Source organism: Asparagus officinalis, chromosome 10, assembly GCF_001876935.1.
Source record: "Asparagus officinalis chromosome 10, Aspof.V1, whole genome shotgun sequence".
Taxonomy (NCBI): domain Eukaryota; kingdom Viridiplantae; phylum Streptophyta; class Magnoliopsida; order Asparagales; family Asparagaceae; genus Asparagus; species Asparagus officinalis.
This window is the reverse complement of record NC_033803.1, coordinates 57,645,735-57,663,438: the sequence shown is the minus strand read 5'-3', so window position 1 is coordinate 57,663,438 and position 17,704 is coordinate 57,645,735. Positions and strand designations below refer to the sequence as shown.

The 17,704-nt window shown below is 36.4% G+C and overlaps 2 protein-coding genes across 2 annotated transcripts; both read right to left on the bottom strand.

Moving 5' to 3' along the window:
• Positions 263-7,923, bottom strand: LOC109825338 (protein FLOWERING LOCUS T-like). Its single transcript, XM_020392183.1, has 5 exons — positions 7,679-7,923; positions 5,299-5,360; positions 4,828-4,868; positions 1,350-1,566; positions 263-281 (listed from the first exon to the last, which is right to left on the bottom strand). The coding sequence occupies exons 1-5, from the start codon at positions 7,883-7,885 to the stop codon at positions 263-265; spliced, it is 546 nt and encodes a 181-aa protein (XP_020247772.1). The 5' UTR covers positions 7,886-7,923.
• On the bottom strand, positions 10,950-12,509 carry LOC109826767. The gene is made up of 2 exons (XM_020393789.1): positions 11,877-12,509; positions 10,950-11,765 (listed from the first exon to the last, which is right to left on the bottom strand). Exons 1-2 carry the CDS (start codon positions 12,507-12,509, stop codon positions 10,950-10,952), a joined length of 1,449 nt encoding a protein of 482 aa, XP_020249378.1.

The following is a 17,704-nucleotide window of genomic DNA, read 5'->3' as shown; positions in this document are numbered from 1 at the left end:
TGTCATGTTTTAGATTGAAAACTGATATACTTCCCATTGATAATCTTTAATATAAAAACAAAGTGAACTTTTACACTAATATACAAGTTGGCAGGAGAAAGAAAGTAAGAAATTATCTAATTCACCTAGCATCTAGTAGAAATATTCCTTGGCATTGGTAGGTAAATCTTCTCGAAAACCTAAACCTTTGACGAACTGAACTACCCATGCATGGGAAGTTAACTCCATGGCAATTGATTCTTCTCGATGAATCGGAGTACAATCAGCAAAGTCCTGAGAACCTTTGATCAAATGAAATAACACTTTTGAGTTTTTCACTCTACTGGAAGAGCAATACCTATTTGCTAACATATTTTCATTTGTCATTGTGCTAGGTCTGTACAGTTTATTTGTTCAGATCAGACCAAATAATTAGATTCAGCAATTGGCAAATGAAGCATGTCAAGAGTAGATCGATACTTTCTGACTGGTACATTTTGCAGATACTAGACCGTATCTAAGTGAAATAAAGGTTGATTGAAAAAAAAATTAGTATGCAAAGTTGTTTGAGTAGGATGCTCTGAATATGTTGTTTGTGTTATTATTATCACTGTTAGTGTTATTTGCTGTTTATTTGCTGTTACTATTCTCATCTTCATTGTTGTTGCTTCTGTTACTGCTGCTGACCCATTGATTTCAGATAGCTATATTGGTTTTTATCCCCTGTCTCTAATCTTTCCCCTTAGCTCCTCTTTCCGTACTTCTCCATCTCCTTCTTCTAAATAGTTGATATTCTGTATCTTCTTTCTTATCAATAAATTCCTTGGGCACAATGGCCTGGTTATTTGGAATAAAAAAGAGGCAACAGACTGGTAGGGCTATGAATAAGCTACCCATTTGATGTTCAGATGGATCAGAACATTTGAATTTAATGTTTATCCTTAAAGAGTTATATCAATCAATATAAGCTAGTTGTTGCTAAGCCCAAAAAGTAGTGCTTTTACACCAAAAAAAAAATTGCAAACACATATTTGTGGACATTGAAAGGGAACTATTGCAAAAGTTATAAACCCTGTAAATTGAGGTGACTGTGTATGATCTGCCATACATAAAATGTTAGTTTTGCACCGGTTTGATTTTAGTCACATGTCTAAATCATGTAATATAGGTATATTTCCATGTCAGATATTTACCAAACGTTGCATTCAAGTCGCACTTACTTTTGTTTGATCTCTCCTTGTCTAGCAAATCCTACGGAAAACAAGTACAATTTGCATTTTATGTTTTCTAAACAAGTCTGATTTGTATTTTGGTGTGATGAAAGAGAAAATAAAATTATTTTCAATTTTAGTTTGTCCCTATTATCATACCTTCTTCCTCCACATCCACCAGCCCTATGACAGTTGAAGTATAGAGCAGCAGCAGGTTGCCCAAGATCATGAATTGCTGCAAAGTCTCTAGTATTGAAGTTTTGACGCCAACCAGGTGCATACACAGTTTGCTGAACTTCCTGCCGGAATAACACAAAGACAATACGATGAATCCCTGTTGGAGTTTGTGGGCTCTCATAAGGGACTATCTCATTTCCTGGTCATATTAATGAAAGTTTAGTGTCAGTTTTATGTCCACGAGCATTTTGTTTGTAGATTCAAAAATTGTTACCAAGGTCACTTTCTATTTCTAAACCTTATGATAATTGATGGGAGTTGAGTCATAGATTGATCATGCAGTTATTTTATACACTAGAAGTACTTGCTCTGCCATAGGACATGTATACACTAGAAGTACTTCCTCCGACATAGGTCTTGACTCTGATGCTTGCTGCATTAGTTATTACTTGAGTTGTATGATTTCTGGCTGGGAGGGAAGAAACTGGAAGAAAATTGTTACATCAACATGATAAAGTATCTCTGCAGACCATTAAAATGTGCTAATTAATTTACCCGGTTGTAGTTATTTGAATTACTCTAGTAGGAATTTTGAGATGTATTATCAGTTTATAGGATATGAACCTTCAATATCATCACATTCTCAGCCTTTCTTCCTGTAATAAACGTGCTTTAGGCGTGGAGAAAAAAGAACCAGAAAAAAAATTGACAAGTTTTTATGGCCAGTAACGTCATCTTTATGAGATAGTGTGTCCTTACTACCCACATCATCAAGAACACGAGAACGCTGTTGTAAGCCCACAAATAGACATAAACGTCTCTAGATCTATTCAATTGTAAACTAGGATTCCCTTGCATTCCCTGCCTTACTGGGCTGTCATGAAGCTTTTCTTAATCAAGCTTGTCTATTTTACTTTCTTTAAGCTTATGAGCAGTTCATGCTCATCAGAGTAAAAGTTTAACTGGAAAATGTGTGTTATCTCTTGCATGTGATGGGAATGCTTCCTTTTTCTTTTTAAGGAACTAAAGGCACACTAACTTGCATGTGGAAGTCATAGGAGCGATACTCTGGGTAACCTAAGAGTGAAGTTATTGGAATGCCGCAGGATATGCAAAGAACTCCTGGAAAAATAGTTGGAACAATAACAAGTGGCATTGGCACGGGAACTTTAGTCCTCACCACATAAGAGAATCATGTAACTTTCTATCTGACCAATTATTTTCTGTTTCTTGTTATTCTCTGCTTATGCAACTTGTGGTATTCTTGCTATCAAGTATAAATAATGCCTAGGCAGTGCAAAAAGTTTGTACAAATGACTAAACTGGCGCAGCTTGATGAAAATTGGACGATATGACTCAGAAAAATTCAAGCTTATCTTTAGATATTGGGGTGCTCCATTTGAAATTTGTGCTGCTTGTACTCATGTTGTTATAGGTCGAGCTTATGAAGCTTCTCTTTAGCTTTATACTAGGGCAGCTCTCTAAGTGCATCGGTCATAATGTGTAGTGTGAAAGAAACTTTGGTTATTATGTTTGAGCTGATCAAGCTATAAGTTGGTTTATTTCCATAAAAAATTCAAAATGGTTCAAACTTTTGAATAAATAAAGTTGGTTAATTTTGTATTCTTTATAATTGTCATTTCTCTTTTGACATTGAAAAGGTGGTTCTACTCAGCCTAACCTTTAACGGGCAATAATTATCAAGTATGAAACAGAAGAATCAGTAGATATATGGTTAAAAGAAAGAAGAATAGAAGAATAAACTAAAGGTCGCGCCCAAAATGCAATCAGGTTGCACCTCATGCTGTTGTTCGTGCCACTGAGCATTGCCCCTATGGCGTTTTTTATCTTCTACAGAGAAATGGTATACAAGAAACCTGCATTAGGACCTTTTACAATATGACCCGGTTTGTGAGAATACAGGTTCATGATCTAAAATCATGTGAAGTGGATACAGTGCTTTTGGCAATTTACATACAGCCTGAACAGTGCAGTTGAAATCAGACAAAAAACTTACAGTTTTTTGGTCCTTTGATGTGAAATCATGTGTTCCAACTTTCTAGTTTGGTCTACAAAATAGTATTGTGTAATAGTATCACATGGCATAGGTACTACATGATCATCCATTCACCTCATATTCAGATGGGTTCATTCTAAATAGTAAGGATGCATGTCTCTGGCGGTGGAAGGAAGACAACCCCCGTCGAGCTGCTTTATCCTTTGGCTAGGACCTGCATCAAAAATAGTTGGGGAATCACACATAAGTGATGGGGCTATAACCCCTTCCTTGCATATGCATCTTGCATATGCTTTATATGACTGCAAAGACTTAAGGGTTCTTTTTTTCCACTGTTTTAAATTACTTTCATTATCAAGCATCAACCATATGTCAACCTTCAACCTTCAACCTTGTCACCCGGGTTTAGGTCTGGCATAGGTGGCTGATGCTTGCAAATTTAGTTCTTTGCATGCAGAGTTGTGATCTTCCATTTTATTCCAGTATAGTTGCTTAAAGTATTGTTTTCTCCTAAAAATGTGCTTGCTTACATTATCTTACTGTGACATCTATTAGTCTTGTGAACGTATCTTCAAATTTCATGTCAACTTTCATATGTTGCATCAATTAATGCTTTCATAACTTATGGTGCTCATCGAGTTTTCATATAATATGTGTTGCAGCAAAACATTTCAAGATACCACTCATATCAATAAGCATTAAGCCAGTGTCTCCACTAGATAGATTTGGCTCTATGTTGTTTGACATTAGAAAAATGTGGCACTATGCCCTTTAAATATTAAGCCGTATCTTAGATTCAGTTTTCAGACATGACATACATTATTAACATTGCTAGTCTGTGAATTAATCAGTTGGTTGGCCAATGGTTCAAATTCCATAAACTGCTAATTTTAAATATCTGTGGTGTTTTATAAATTTTGGAGGATAGTGAGTTAGCCATCAGGTTGACGGCCAGTATTGGTTAATGGAAGTTTGGTATTAGAAGCACATTATTCTGTAATAACGAATCCAATATGCCGACCTTTCATGTTCAGACCTAACGAGTTGAAGATAATGGATATTTCATCGAGGAAAACTTTTTATAACTAAAGAATGAAAACCATTACGGAAAACTATTACTTGGATAATTTTATGCCTCTTGTCAAAAAAATACCACGTAAACATTCATAAAAAATTAGTGTCCGACAGGGGATGTCACCAAACAACACAAACAAGTGATTCTTGCAGTCAGCCTTATATTTTTCGTATGACCCAAGTTACTACTTACTAAAATACATTTTGGATACTATTTAGACAGTTTGGTATGAAGCTGAATCCACATCTTTGTTCTTAGATTAATTAGTAAATCCACATGAACCATAATAAGGGAATCATATATTCACACTCCATTGTCCTAAATATAAAGAAATATATGATAAAGTTGAAGTTTTGAAAATTACCCACCATGACTTGCATCCACTGTTTCTGGTATATCTGTCACCAACCTTAAAATCAATCAGAGATTGGTCAGTATTGTTAGCACATAAAATTTTACCTAGGTTTCATATAGCATCCCGAAAATCCTATTATCTACAAGATAAATCTAGCAGGGCAAATGTTGATGGATGCATCCTTTAATTTTATGATTCCATTGATCAAGATATTCTCCAGTAGATAATACAAATTTGCAGTAACACGCATATGCTTGATAGGGGACTACTGAAAGGAACACATAATTTGCTTTCTTTCTATGATACAGGAATGTTTCACACATATATGATATCAACTCTCTGAGTATGAAATCTTTTGTAGCCATATATACATCTGAAAATAGTTGATTCCTTGAGTTCCATTATCTTCTTTATTATAGTCTCAAAAGAAAGTTATATGCATGAAACTGCATGTTGTTAGCAGTTAAGAATAGAGTGAGCTCACCAGTGTAAATACTCTCTGTGCGTAGGATTTGTTGGGGTTGGCGCGTCAGGATTTACCATCACCTTGTTTAGAGAAATACTATTTGTCATTGAAAGTTTGTTTTAAAAAAATGCATAAGAGAATATCTAATAGGAGTTGTTATTCATCTATTGGAGATACAGGAAAATACAATCCACTGTAACATTGAGTCATGAGCAAGTTGTAGATTGAGAAGCCTGAATGTATCTTTAGTCTGGTTTCTTTTAATTTTTACCTTTATTCACTACTTATTTCTTTTTCCTAGAATGAAATCAAAATGGTAATCCCAGAAAGATGTTTATGTAAAGAAAATAATAAAAATAAATTTTTTTTCTAAGATTTGTCGAGCATTGAGTGGGGTATCATGTGGATCTGCCACCCTCACTCTTTGTGTGTGTGTGTGTGTGTGCGTGCATGTCTTGGTCTTATGGGGGAGTGAGACGAGCAAAAATTATAAGCAAGTGGTTAATAACTGTGGCCTCTATCTAAAGCTTTGCAAATCTGTGCCTATTCAAAATGCTTATTATGCAAACAGAACATAGAAAATGTATGAAACGTTTTATTGGCTTTGAGACAGTCTGATTCAGGATTTATGATTCTATTTTACGGCCAGAGAGTAAAGGTTTGATATATATTTTCATTTTCTTTGTTATGTTAACCACCATGACTGATCTTTCCTTTTCGCCGTGGGTCAATTTTGGTTTAAACTGAACCATCTTTCTCCTTTACTTATTTGAAGACTGAACTTAATTAATAAAAACTAGTTCAAGCCTGAGAAGGAATAAGTATTTACTATATATTTCTGTATTACTTACTTCTAGTTGTAGCGAAGACTTTTCCAATATTTTCTATTCACTCTCATACAGATTACCAAATTATAAGCTGTGGGGCCTAAGTTAACTCTGAAAGCTTAAAGATTTCTTATTTCTGTTCCATTTTCCTAATGTTATTGCTATTTCTTTGGAATTCTCTTTTCATAGAATAACTTAGCCATTAGGTTAAACGCGCTTAGTCTCTCTTTTTATTACTAATCTATATGCACATGTGAGGAACTGAAGCTTGAAATGTAATGCCGAAACTTTGTTTGATTAAAAGTAATTAATTATACGGATGCCCTCTATAGTTCTATTAATAAGTTCTCCTACTTAATAGTGGCATTTCTTCTTGATTATCTTGATTTATTCTTTTTGGGGGATATGTGCTACCTTTCTATGGTGCCTCAGGGGTGTGTGATTCCCTATACAAATGTCAGGGTGTATGCAGAGCTAAAATGTCTGCACGAATGAGGTAATATTTCCAACCCTCCAACTTAACTTCTAGGATTTGTAGTGAGACTTCTTTTGCCAATAGTTTCCTTTGCCAAAGAATGTAGTCATCGACATAAAGGGTATATTGGGTCAATAGTCAATCTGAAAATTTCCTTGGAACCTTATGCTTCTAGATGGTGTGAATCTGATGATTTCTTCATTTCTTTTAATGGATTGGTAATGTTCTCCATCTGAAATAATGCTTCTTCATTGCATACCCATTTCAGCTATGTGAAACCTGCTTCCTACATGTTGACTTTGACTCCTACGTTTATTTGTGAAGCCTGCTTCCCAGTGTGCTACTTTTATTTTTCTTATGATGTGTCCATATAAATTTTAACTTAGGTTGACATCAGAAATGTGATACTTATAATTTTGTATCTAATCTCTATTGCTTGTTATTTCTTCTGTTCTACAATCTGTAAACCATATGTTATACTTGCATCCAAGCACTCCATGCACATACACATTTGCACGCACACACATGACACCACAAATTAAACACATGCCTGATCAATAAACAACAAAAGAAGTTCCTCTTCAAGGCATGTTATTAATATCTTAAATTGCAAATTTTTAAGCTGTTCATATATAATTCACCCATCTGAACATGTATATCCTGCACAATATTTGTGCACTTATGTAGCATATACCATATACCATGCTGATAAGGATATTAAAAGTTTCATGACCAAAAATATTTCAGTTTTGAACTATAGTAGGCAACTTTGTGTTCTTTCTCTTACATGGCGGATTCTTAGTTGGCATTAGATGGCACCATAAGCTGATCATGTGGAGATTAGTGGAGTTGCTCTAGGTTGAGCATTAGAACCCAAGATTGCAAGTAACACTCAGTCACTCGAAAATCAATCGTCCGTGTCCATGAACTAATGCTGGTATATTTACTTTAAAGTGCCACAGTTAGAAGGGCCATCCTAATTTCTTATTGCCTTTATAGGGCATTGTCTTTTGGTGGTCAAACAGTGATGCTAGCTCATGTTGAAAAGTTCATGCATAAGATAAACAAAGAAAAATGAAGCAAGGTTGCAACTTACAACAGTGTAGAGTGTGCTTGCATCGCGTCCTTCGATTGTGACACGTGGTGGACTTGCCACATCTATCTGCCGAAGCCTTGTCCCGTTAGTTACTTCCTTATCACCAAACACAACTCTCATACTTGCAGACTTGACGAATGGATCCACAACATCCCCAATGATTTGTCCTAGCACTAGAGGATCCCTCGGTGTTCTATCCCGAGACATACTTTCAATTTGCAAAAGAACTAAGAACTTCGAATTAAGTTCTGGTGGGAAGAGGTGAGAGAAAATGAGGAATGGCTGCTGATATTTATATGAGAGATAAATTGGCAAGGCATCCACTTTATTTTAGCAACATGCCAGAGACTTTTGCCGCCAACTTCTTCAGAGGCTTGGAATCTACTTTCTACTTTCACCTTTACACAGGAGAACAATGTCATGCATATGAGCCTCCCCCTTTCGAGCCTTCACAAAGTCAAGTTGTTGTTGATTATTTCCCAAAAAGGGGGTTTTGCTTATATACTCTCCGTAACTATTATATTTGCAGATTTACCCTCAAATTTTGACTATTTGCTAATTTATGCTACATTATCCCACATTAGGGAGAGAGTGTGTGTAGAAAGAGGAGAGAGGGTGATGTGGGGAAGGGCGGTCACTGCGTCCGCTTCCTCTCTCTTTTTTGTAACAGAGGGGTATTTTATCATTTAGACCCCTTCTCCCAACCTTTTGGATATTTATTGGTGTTATAAGGAGTAGAAAATTCCGATGTTGGAGAATGCTCGGCAAATTAGCAGATATGTAGATTTTGGTGGTAAATGTCCAAATAGGATAGATTTGGGAGGTGTATAAGCAAAATCCCTTCTCGTATATTCTTATTATTTATAATTTAAGTTTAGGTGGATGAATAACGGATAAATTTTTTGAACTTTTAAATCAGCTCAGCCTTCCCCAAATGGTACCCTGCCCAGTTTATTCTGACTCCTGAATTGTGGCTGTTGATGGGAATAAATTGTTGGATCGACGTGGGAGTAATGGTCGAAGGGGTGTCCTCGTCACTCTATATGCCTGGTTAGCACTCAACCCTACCAAAGATTCTGAGCTTCACATCATAGATAAGGGATAGGGAGATAGATAGACATTGTTCTGGCTAACATTGATCTCGCTTTTTGTGATTTTGGAATCGTAGAGCATCAAGTGCCTAACTTTAAGGAGTAGTGACCATTAGTATATATACAATGGAAATGAAAACAAAAACATGGCGCCAGAATGAGCTTGAATCTTTAAGCAGTGCTTAGGGGGTATGTCTGCACGCTTAAGACACGGGCATCAAGAGCATCAATGTGGACCAACCCATGCACAAAGTCACGTAGCTTCAGAATTTTGCGAGCATTTTGCGAGCAAGGAGGAAGGCTAAAAGTTTGCCTTAAAATATCGGTCTCGTGTGATGTTAATGTTTATGATGCCGACAGAAAGAAGCCTGTACGGAGGTGTAGCTAGTTGTAGAAGGGAAAAGTTTTGCTTTCTCTTGATTAATATGTCTTTTGACCCTTTGAGAGCTCAATTCTTAAGACTTTTGTGATATCATAGATGCAGAAGGGATTACAGACTGAGAAGCTGAAGTCAAAACCGGTGGGAATAAATGTTTACTTAGAGAAGATGGAGAAGAGAGGAGCTTTTTGCTAGAGTTTTTTGAGGCGTGCAATTTGTGAAGCTCTGAGGTCGCAAGTTAGATTTAGTAGGCAGGTAGAATATTGTTATACGGCTACTTCAGAGGTTATTTTAGCATTCGAATTAACTTATCGTATTATTGTGAAATTCCTATCAAGAGAATGACAAAAAGAATTGCATAATGATGATAAAAAGAATCACATAATGGAGCTGCAGTATAATTCTCCAGTACGAGTGAAAGTGAAAGGAAAAAAGTTACTAAACTTGATGGCTCTTGAGTACTAGCTTCCTTGTTGTGGATGAGGTTTTCATCTTTGTGGGATCATCAATTTTTGCGTAAAGATGTATTTTGAGTATTATTGAATCAGCATAATTACCTTTGATGTTTTGGAATTAAGAAAATGGGTATGTAGCAGTTTATTTAACTAAACAAGCTACTGAAAGATAAACTAGTAATGATGTTCATCTCGTTACTTGTATCGGAGCAGGTGGATTTCACTACTCCTCTATCATTATTTTGAGCATACTGTCATGCAGTTTCATGTTGCAAATAAAACCCTTGGGGTTTTTTTATTACTCTTTGACCCTTAGGTAGACTCACTAATTTCACCATTATCTGCTTAAATTTCACCAAGGGTAGAAGCATTAAAAAATTTAACTTAGAGGGTCTATCAGCAATGAAACTATGGGGGTAGTAATTTCAAAATGTTGATAATACAAGGCTTCTATATGCAATTGACCTTTTTCTAAAATAAATTTAAAAAACCCGTTTTGTAACTCATCGTTGCCCTCTTATTATGTAACACACACATTTAACGCTGAAGCTATTTAACTCAGAAAAAACACATTGTATTGTGTTCAATGTGCATTACAATATATAACCAGTTAACACGGGTTATTTTAGTTTAAATTGCATTTCTAATTAGGATGCGTGGATGCATCTCCACCATCCGAATCATTTAAACATACCCCTTTCAGTCCTGATCACCCTATTCTCTTCCTAAAATTACGATCTCTTCACCTCCTCCAATGCAAACCTTTAACTTCTTGCCTCCTCTGAAACTCCGTCGGCTATCAGCGGCTTCTGCGATTCCGGTGAGATAAATTTTTTATTTTTCAGTTATGGACATCTCAGGTTATATCCTTTAAACAAATAGTGATTTTAAAATTAAATTCCAAATTCCAATATTTTCTATTGCCAATTTACCCTAAATCATATCAAACTTCTTTCTCTATTGCTTTACCCTTCAACATAATATTTTAAGATCTACCACAGAATTAGTGTACAGTGATTAATTTGTTGGTTAATTGTGTTAGTGAGATAATTACTTTTAGTTATTTCTTGATTTTGATTAGGTTTTAGTTTTTAATTTTCAGCTAATACTAAATTTTGGGAAATTAAGTTTGCACACAATCTCTATATATAATTTCTTACTATCGTTACATAGTCATGTTTAGTTTGGTTGATTTAGAGAACTTAATTAGGAATTAGAATATTCTTGTAAAGTTTTTTTTTTTTTGTCAATGAAAAAATGCTTTATTCATTTACCAAATATATGGAATTTATGTACATCACAGTCTCCAATTGAGAAAACAGAGCTTCTAACAGAAAGCTATCTACTTACAAGGATATTATCCAATCCCTATATTCATCTAAGATAGAACTATTTAGGCAAATAGTTAAGATATCAAATTTGATATTCTTAACCAAATGAGCAGCACCTGTAACTCCTTTTTGAAAAAATCTGTTATTCCTTTCTATCCACAATCTGTACACAGTAGCCGCAAGAGCCAACCTCCTAACATTTGTTTTGAATCCATTCCCCCTTCGTCTGGTGTAAAACCAATTCATGAGCAATTCCCATTCACAAGATTGCCAAGTCATTCTAAGCCAGTCCATGATGGCTAACCACACCTCTCTTGAAAATGGACAATCAAAGAACAAATGATTTCTTGTTTCAGAGGCAGTTCCTGCACATAGTAGGCATATATTTGAATTAATGGTTCCTCTTCTCATCAACCTATCCTGTGTGAGTAATCTGTTCTGCACAGCAAGCCACAGAACAAATGTGTGCTTCGGATAATTCAGCTTTCCCCATACTGTGTTGTACCAAGGAACAATGTGTGAACCAGGGGAGAAAACAGAGTAAACTGCAGATAACTGCAATTTAGAATCTTTATAGCAAGCACTGAGAGTCTTCTTCAAGTTGTCAATCCCTCCAGTAGCAGCCACAGCTCTGTCCCTACACTTGATCAGCTGCTTCCACATCCAAGAATTCTCTTTTTTAGACTTTACGTGCCATATATCCCAATGTTTTAAATAATTCCCATGGATCCATTTCACCCATAAACTTTCCTTGTTAACATGTATATACCATAGGCTCCTTAATGCTGAAGATAGATTCCAAATAGAAGCAGAGAAAACTCCCAACCCACCCTGTTTTTTCCGATAATAAACTTTATCCCATGAGACCAATGGGATTCTGAAAGTAGTATCAGACTTCCCCCATAAGAATTTCCTGCACAGCTCATCTATCTATTGAGTGACTTTGACAGGAAGAACAAAATTGGTTGTCCAGTAATTTTGAACACCTAATATCTCACTTTTGATCACTTGAAGCCTTCCTGCATATGATAGATTACTATGTCTAAGCCACTTCTGAAACTGACCAGAGATTTTATCCAATAATGGGTTACAATCTATGAATGTTAACCTCTTACAGATGAGAGGTACACCCAAATACTTGAATGGAAGAGTCCCTTCAGAAAACCCCAGCATATTTGTAATTGCTGTTTTGGTATTTTCATTCACACCTCCAAAGTAAATTGAGCATTTGCTCAGGTTAGCTTCCAGACCAGTAGTAGCACTAAAATCCTTCACACAATGATAAAGTTTTTGGACTGAATATAAGTCTCCCTTGGCGAAAAGAAGCAGATCATCCGCAAATATTAGGTGGGATATTTTGAGCTTACCACACATAGGATGATATCTGAACAATTTATCTTCCTTTAAAAGCTCCAATTTCCTTGATAAGTATTCCATCCCCAAGATGAACAAATATGGAGAAAGGGGTTCTCCCTGCCTTAAGCCCTTCTTACCCTCAAAATAGCCATGAAGAGATCCATTTAGGGAAATAGAAAATCTAGGGGAAGAGATGCAAGCCAAAATCCATTTGACCATCACTCTAGGGAAACCCAGACCTTCAAGCATTTTCTTCAAAAAATTTCCAGTAAACCGTATCAAAGGCCTTTCTAATATCAATACTCAACATAACTCTTGGTGAAATCCCCTTCCTACTGTAGCTTTTAGCAAGCTCATGTGCCAAGGAGATTTTACTGGAAATTTGTCTACCTTTGACAAAAGCACTTTGAGCATCATTCACTATGCTCCCCAAGATTGGTCTAATCCTGTTAGCTAGAATTTTGGATATGAATTTATAGATGCAGTTACAGCAGGAAATAGGCCTATAATCAGAGGGAGAAACTGGGCATTTTATCTTAGGAATAAGAGTGATAGAGGTAGAGTTTACCATTCCCAGCATTTTACCATTTTTAAAGAATTCCTCAATAGCCAAAATCACCTCCTGTCCTATCACAGACCAGGCAGACTTATAGAAGGCAACCCCATACCCATCAGGTCCTGGTGCTTTATTTTCATCCATTGAGAATATTGCACTTTTTATTTCCTCTCTAGAAACAGGCTTGGAAAGCATGTCAACTTGAGCAACAGTTAAACATGGCCCTGTCTGAATGACATGAGTGTCTGGAGTGATAGTTTCTGTATCTGACCCCAATAGGTCCTTGTAGTATAACACCATTTCCTTAGCTATTTCCTCTTGATCAGAAATTCTCTGACCTAAGGCATTGAATAGAGTCAGCACCTTATTCTGATGACAATTAGCTTTGATCCTGGAGTGGAAGAAGTTAGTGCACCTATCCCCTTGAATACTCCAATTAATTCTAGCTTTTTGCTGCAGAAAAGATAGTTCACAATCCAAAAGTTTATTGTAATTTGCAATGCATTCCCTTTCATTTTTAATTAACTCTGGGTTGAGAGGGGAATTTTGGAGCCTGCCCTGAGCTTCTTCAAGAGCCCTTCTAGCTCTCAGAACCTGCTCACTGATATTAGCATAATGCCTCTTGTTTAATTCCTTAAGAGCTCCTCTCAGCAGCTGAAGCCTCTTACATACTGTATACATTTTAAACCCCTCTACTTTTGTCTGCCAAATAGCAGACACAACAGGAATAAAGGAGTCATGTTTAGACCACATTTTGAAATACCTGAAAGGTTTCTTTCCTTTTGAGCAATCCTCAAAAATTGTTACTAATGCAGGTGAGTGATCAGAGCAATTAGGGAGCAAGAACTCAACCTGACTAGCATTGTACTTAAGAAGCCATGTATCATTCACCAAAGCCCTATCCAGTTTACACCACACTCTAGAATCATGATCCTGCTTATTATTCCAAGTATAAAAGCATCCTCTTGTTTTAAGTTGATTTAGATGGCAATCTTCAATGAAATATCTGAAATCTTTAGTATCGGATTCAGAGACTATTGATCCTCCAATCTTCTCCTCACTGTTGATGACAGTGTTGAAATCCCCACATAGTAGCCATGGTTCATTCCTTATTGACTGTTGAGCAGACTTCAATTCATCCCATAACACCTTCCTAGCCTCCATTTGGTTAAAAGCATAGATTGATGTAATAATACATTCCATTCTGCCATCTAAGGAATTGACTTTGCATGTGACACTCTGATCAGATATATTGATGATTTGAACTCCAAACACATTTGAATCCCACATAATCAGAATTCTGGCTTTACTTTGATTGCTGGCATTGGATATCCAATTCCAGTTTCTAGCAATTCTCTGCACTGCACTCTGAATCCTATCACTTTTAATTTTTGTTTCAAGCAAGGCTATATAAGAAAGATGGTACTGAGATAAGAATTGCTTAACCATGTGTTGTTTAGAGGATTTGTTTAATCCTCTAATATTCCAAAATGATAGATTCATCATTGATCACCCCCTCCCCCTCTATCTAATGTAGAAGGATCAATATTCAAAGTATTTAGATAAGAGAAGGAGTTACCATGTATAATATCCTTATTCTTTTTACCATTTTGAACTTGAATCCATGGAGTATTCCCTTTTGTAGAGTAACCTAGACTCAGATTATCTTCTGGACATTTCTCTTTGACATGCACCACATGCACAGACCTGTGCACAGCCTGCTATCCAGAACTGGAGGCTTGAATTGCAGTCCTTATCCCATCCTCAGCAATCATCTCCTTGGAAAGCAGATGTGAATTATTAACATGTCCAAATATTTGTTCACCAGTATTAGCAAAGTGCACATGCTCAGCCTGTACACTGCTATCATGCACAGCAACTCCAATCAGACTAGAATTCCCCTTCTGAGAAACACTCCCCTGTTCATGAGTAGCATTCACATCCTTCTCAATATTTCCAGGTTTATGATTTTGACTTTGCTTAGGTATCCATCTCTGTGTTTTCACAAGTTTCCTACAAGTTTTTGTGTCATGCCCAACCTGCTTGCAAGTATCACACCACTTAGGTTTTAGCTCATAAATCACCTTCTGAGAATATTTTTTCCCTTTTGGGTCTTGAATGATGATCTGATCAGGTAGGGGAGATGGTAATTTAACCTCAACTAACACCCTCGCATAAGCCAAACGCTGTCTATTAGCAGTAAGTCTATCAGTTGCAATAGGACAACCTATAGTACTAACAATTTTAGAAATGCTCTTAGCATTCCAAAGGTTAAGCCTTAAAGATGGGAGTTGAATCCACATAGGATAAACACAATCCTTAATTTTGTCAATCTTCTCACCATTGGACCATTGCTTCAATAACAAAGGTCTTGAACCAAAAAAACCATGGCCCTTTACATAGAATCTCATTCATCTCATCAACATTCTTGAATTTGAACAGAAACAGTCCAGGTTTGAGAAGACAGACTTCTGGCAACAAATTTTTCCAAGTTTTCTACACATAACTTTCCATTGCTTTAAATTTGACATTCAGTCCCATTACTTGACCAATTAGAGAAGATTGCCAAATTAAAATATCCTCATTCCACTCTTTATCATCAAAAGAAACCGTATCTTTGTTTTCAGATGGAATATAGTTTAGATTCATCCCACTACCCAGTTTCCTATTATCTGAGAACAGACTAATCCAGCTTTTTCCAATTTTATCCTTTGTTTCATTTGAAATCAAGACTCCATCAGCTTTTCCATTAGGTGAGGCTCTCGTTTCTACATCTCTTTTACCAGAATTCAATATAGTAGAAGCTTCCTCTACAGCTTGATCTGTATTCAAAGAAAAAGGAGAATTCAACTGGAAATCCTCCTTATCCTTTCTTAGATCCACTTCATCTGCCCAGGAGACTCTAACCGAACTACTAGAACCAGTAGATTGCTTATTTCGGTCAAGAACTCCATTAGAATCAAGAAAACCAGAAAATTGACGCTTGCTGAGATCGCCATTAGATCCAGGAGATTTAAGAACACCTCCATTAGAATCAAGAAAACCAGAAAATTGACGCTTGCTGAGATCGCCATTAGATCCAGGAGATTTAAGCTTACTAAGATCAAGAACACCTTTAGATCTAGGAGATTGGAACTTACTAGAACCAGCATTGAGATCAAGAAATCCTAGTTGAACATCCATAGGTACTCGATCAAGAACACCTTTAGGTCCAGAAGATTTACTAGAGCCAGCAGAGAGATCAAGAACTCCAGATTGATTCACTGGAACTCTATCAACACGAACACACTGCAAATTGCTTGAATTCAGCACGTCAGCCATTGATCTAGATTTCTTTGCCCCTTTTGGACCAGTAGATCCCATCTCAATGAAAACTTCATCATCATCATCACTTCGGACATCAGAATGATCATCAGATGCCTCAGAAATCAGATTTGAGGCTCTCAATCCAATCTCTAATATCTTTTTCCCACTACTTTTCTTCTTCCTAGCCATCAGAAACTCAAAATTTTCTCCAAATTACCCGGCGGGAGCGCAAGATAGCATGACGAAAATCGCCCACTAACTTACGCTATCAGACCGCCCCTTGGTATCTATATATTCTTGTAAAGTTAAGAACTTGAGAGTTGGAAGTGTTTGGTTTATTTTAGACTTATTTGTATTGCCTTAAACTTGACAACGTTAACGTATTTGATCATTTGATGATGCTTTTTGGGATGGTTATTAGTCATATATGACCAACTTTTGTTAAGAATTTGTCATACTATATTATTATATTTGATAATTGTGATGTTATGTTTGAAAATTTTGATGATTATAAGTATTAAAGTTATTATGAATTGTTAGTACTTATAAAATATCTAAATAATTAATAAACAATATATTATATGTTATGTGTTATATTTTTTTGCACTTAACAAGAGGTCAAGCGTTACATAACCCATTTTCGTTGTTTTCAACATTGTCATATACATTTTCCTTCAGGGTTAATACTTAATTTTGATCATGAGTTCAAGTTTTTGTCCTAACACAATACTAATCTATGCTGCTGTATAACTTTTGTCTTTAGTTCTCACATGTAAATAGTGTCAGCACCCGACACTCAAGGTTAGAATAGCCAAGAGGGTCAGGCCAAGTTTGTAAGTTGCCTATGAGTAGTACACTAAGGTCTTAGATTCAACTCTCTTGAAGAGCACACACATGAAATTAATTTACTGAGATACCCGAGGTCGTGCGTTGAGGGGTGCCGTTTGGCCACACCCAGGGTTTGATGCCCATGGTCCAAAGGATCATGGGAAAGATCTCCCATCAAAAAAAAAAGTTAAAGTTTGGTAGGGCGGTGAATATAATCTTTCTTTTTATGATGCCCATTACTGGATCATGATCAGAGCCTTTCCCACGTTTGGTGAAGGGAGAAAAGCTGGTAATATTCCGAGCTCCTTAACGTTTCTCATATGGAATTCAGATTTCGGTTGAAGATTGACCTACCATAATATTTTCAGACTCTTTCTCCAAGAACTTAGAAGATCGCAACGTGCTGACTTCAAAGCCATGATTTGTCGACAGATTCAAGCAGCAGAAGTAGCGTGGTCGATGAAGATTTGGAACAAGATGTTCTGATGGAAGTTGGTTCGCCCCGTTGTAAATGACCGAAGCTGGTTGAACTCAATAGAGGGTCAGGACTCGATCCTGGTCAAAAGAGAAAGTTAAGCTATTGTGCTTGCATACAAAAGCTATTGTGCTCGTATTGTAATATGAATTGCATAAACGTGCACTTTTGTAATATGAAGCACACAAATGAGAAAGTTAAGCTATTACAATTTACTTCCCTAAAATCACAGAAAGTTGAAGTGGCAGT

Coding starts and splice junctions, on each gene's coding strand:
- LOC109825338 (XM_020392183.1), bottom strand. CDS start 7,885: ATGTCTCGGGATAGAACACCGAGGGATCCTCTAGTGCTAGGACAAATC. Junction 5,361..7,678: donor CAAGCACACTCTACACTGTT/GTAAGTTGCAAC, acceptor TCTCTAAACAAG/GTGATGGTAAATCCTGACGC. Junction 1,567..4,827: donor AACAGTGGATGCAAGTCATG/GTGGGTAATTTT, acceptor TAATATGACCAG/GAAATGAGATAGTCCCTTAT.
- LOC109826767 (XM_020393789.1), bottom strand. CDS start 12,509: ATGGTCAAATGGATTTTGGCTTGCATCTCTTCCCCTAGATTTTCTATT. Junction 11,766..11,876: donor ATTTTGTTCTTCCTGTCAAA/GTCACTCAATAG, acceptor CGGAAAAAACAG/GGTGGGTTGGGAGTTTTCTC.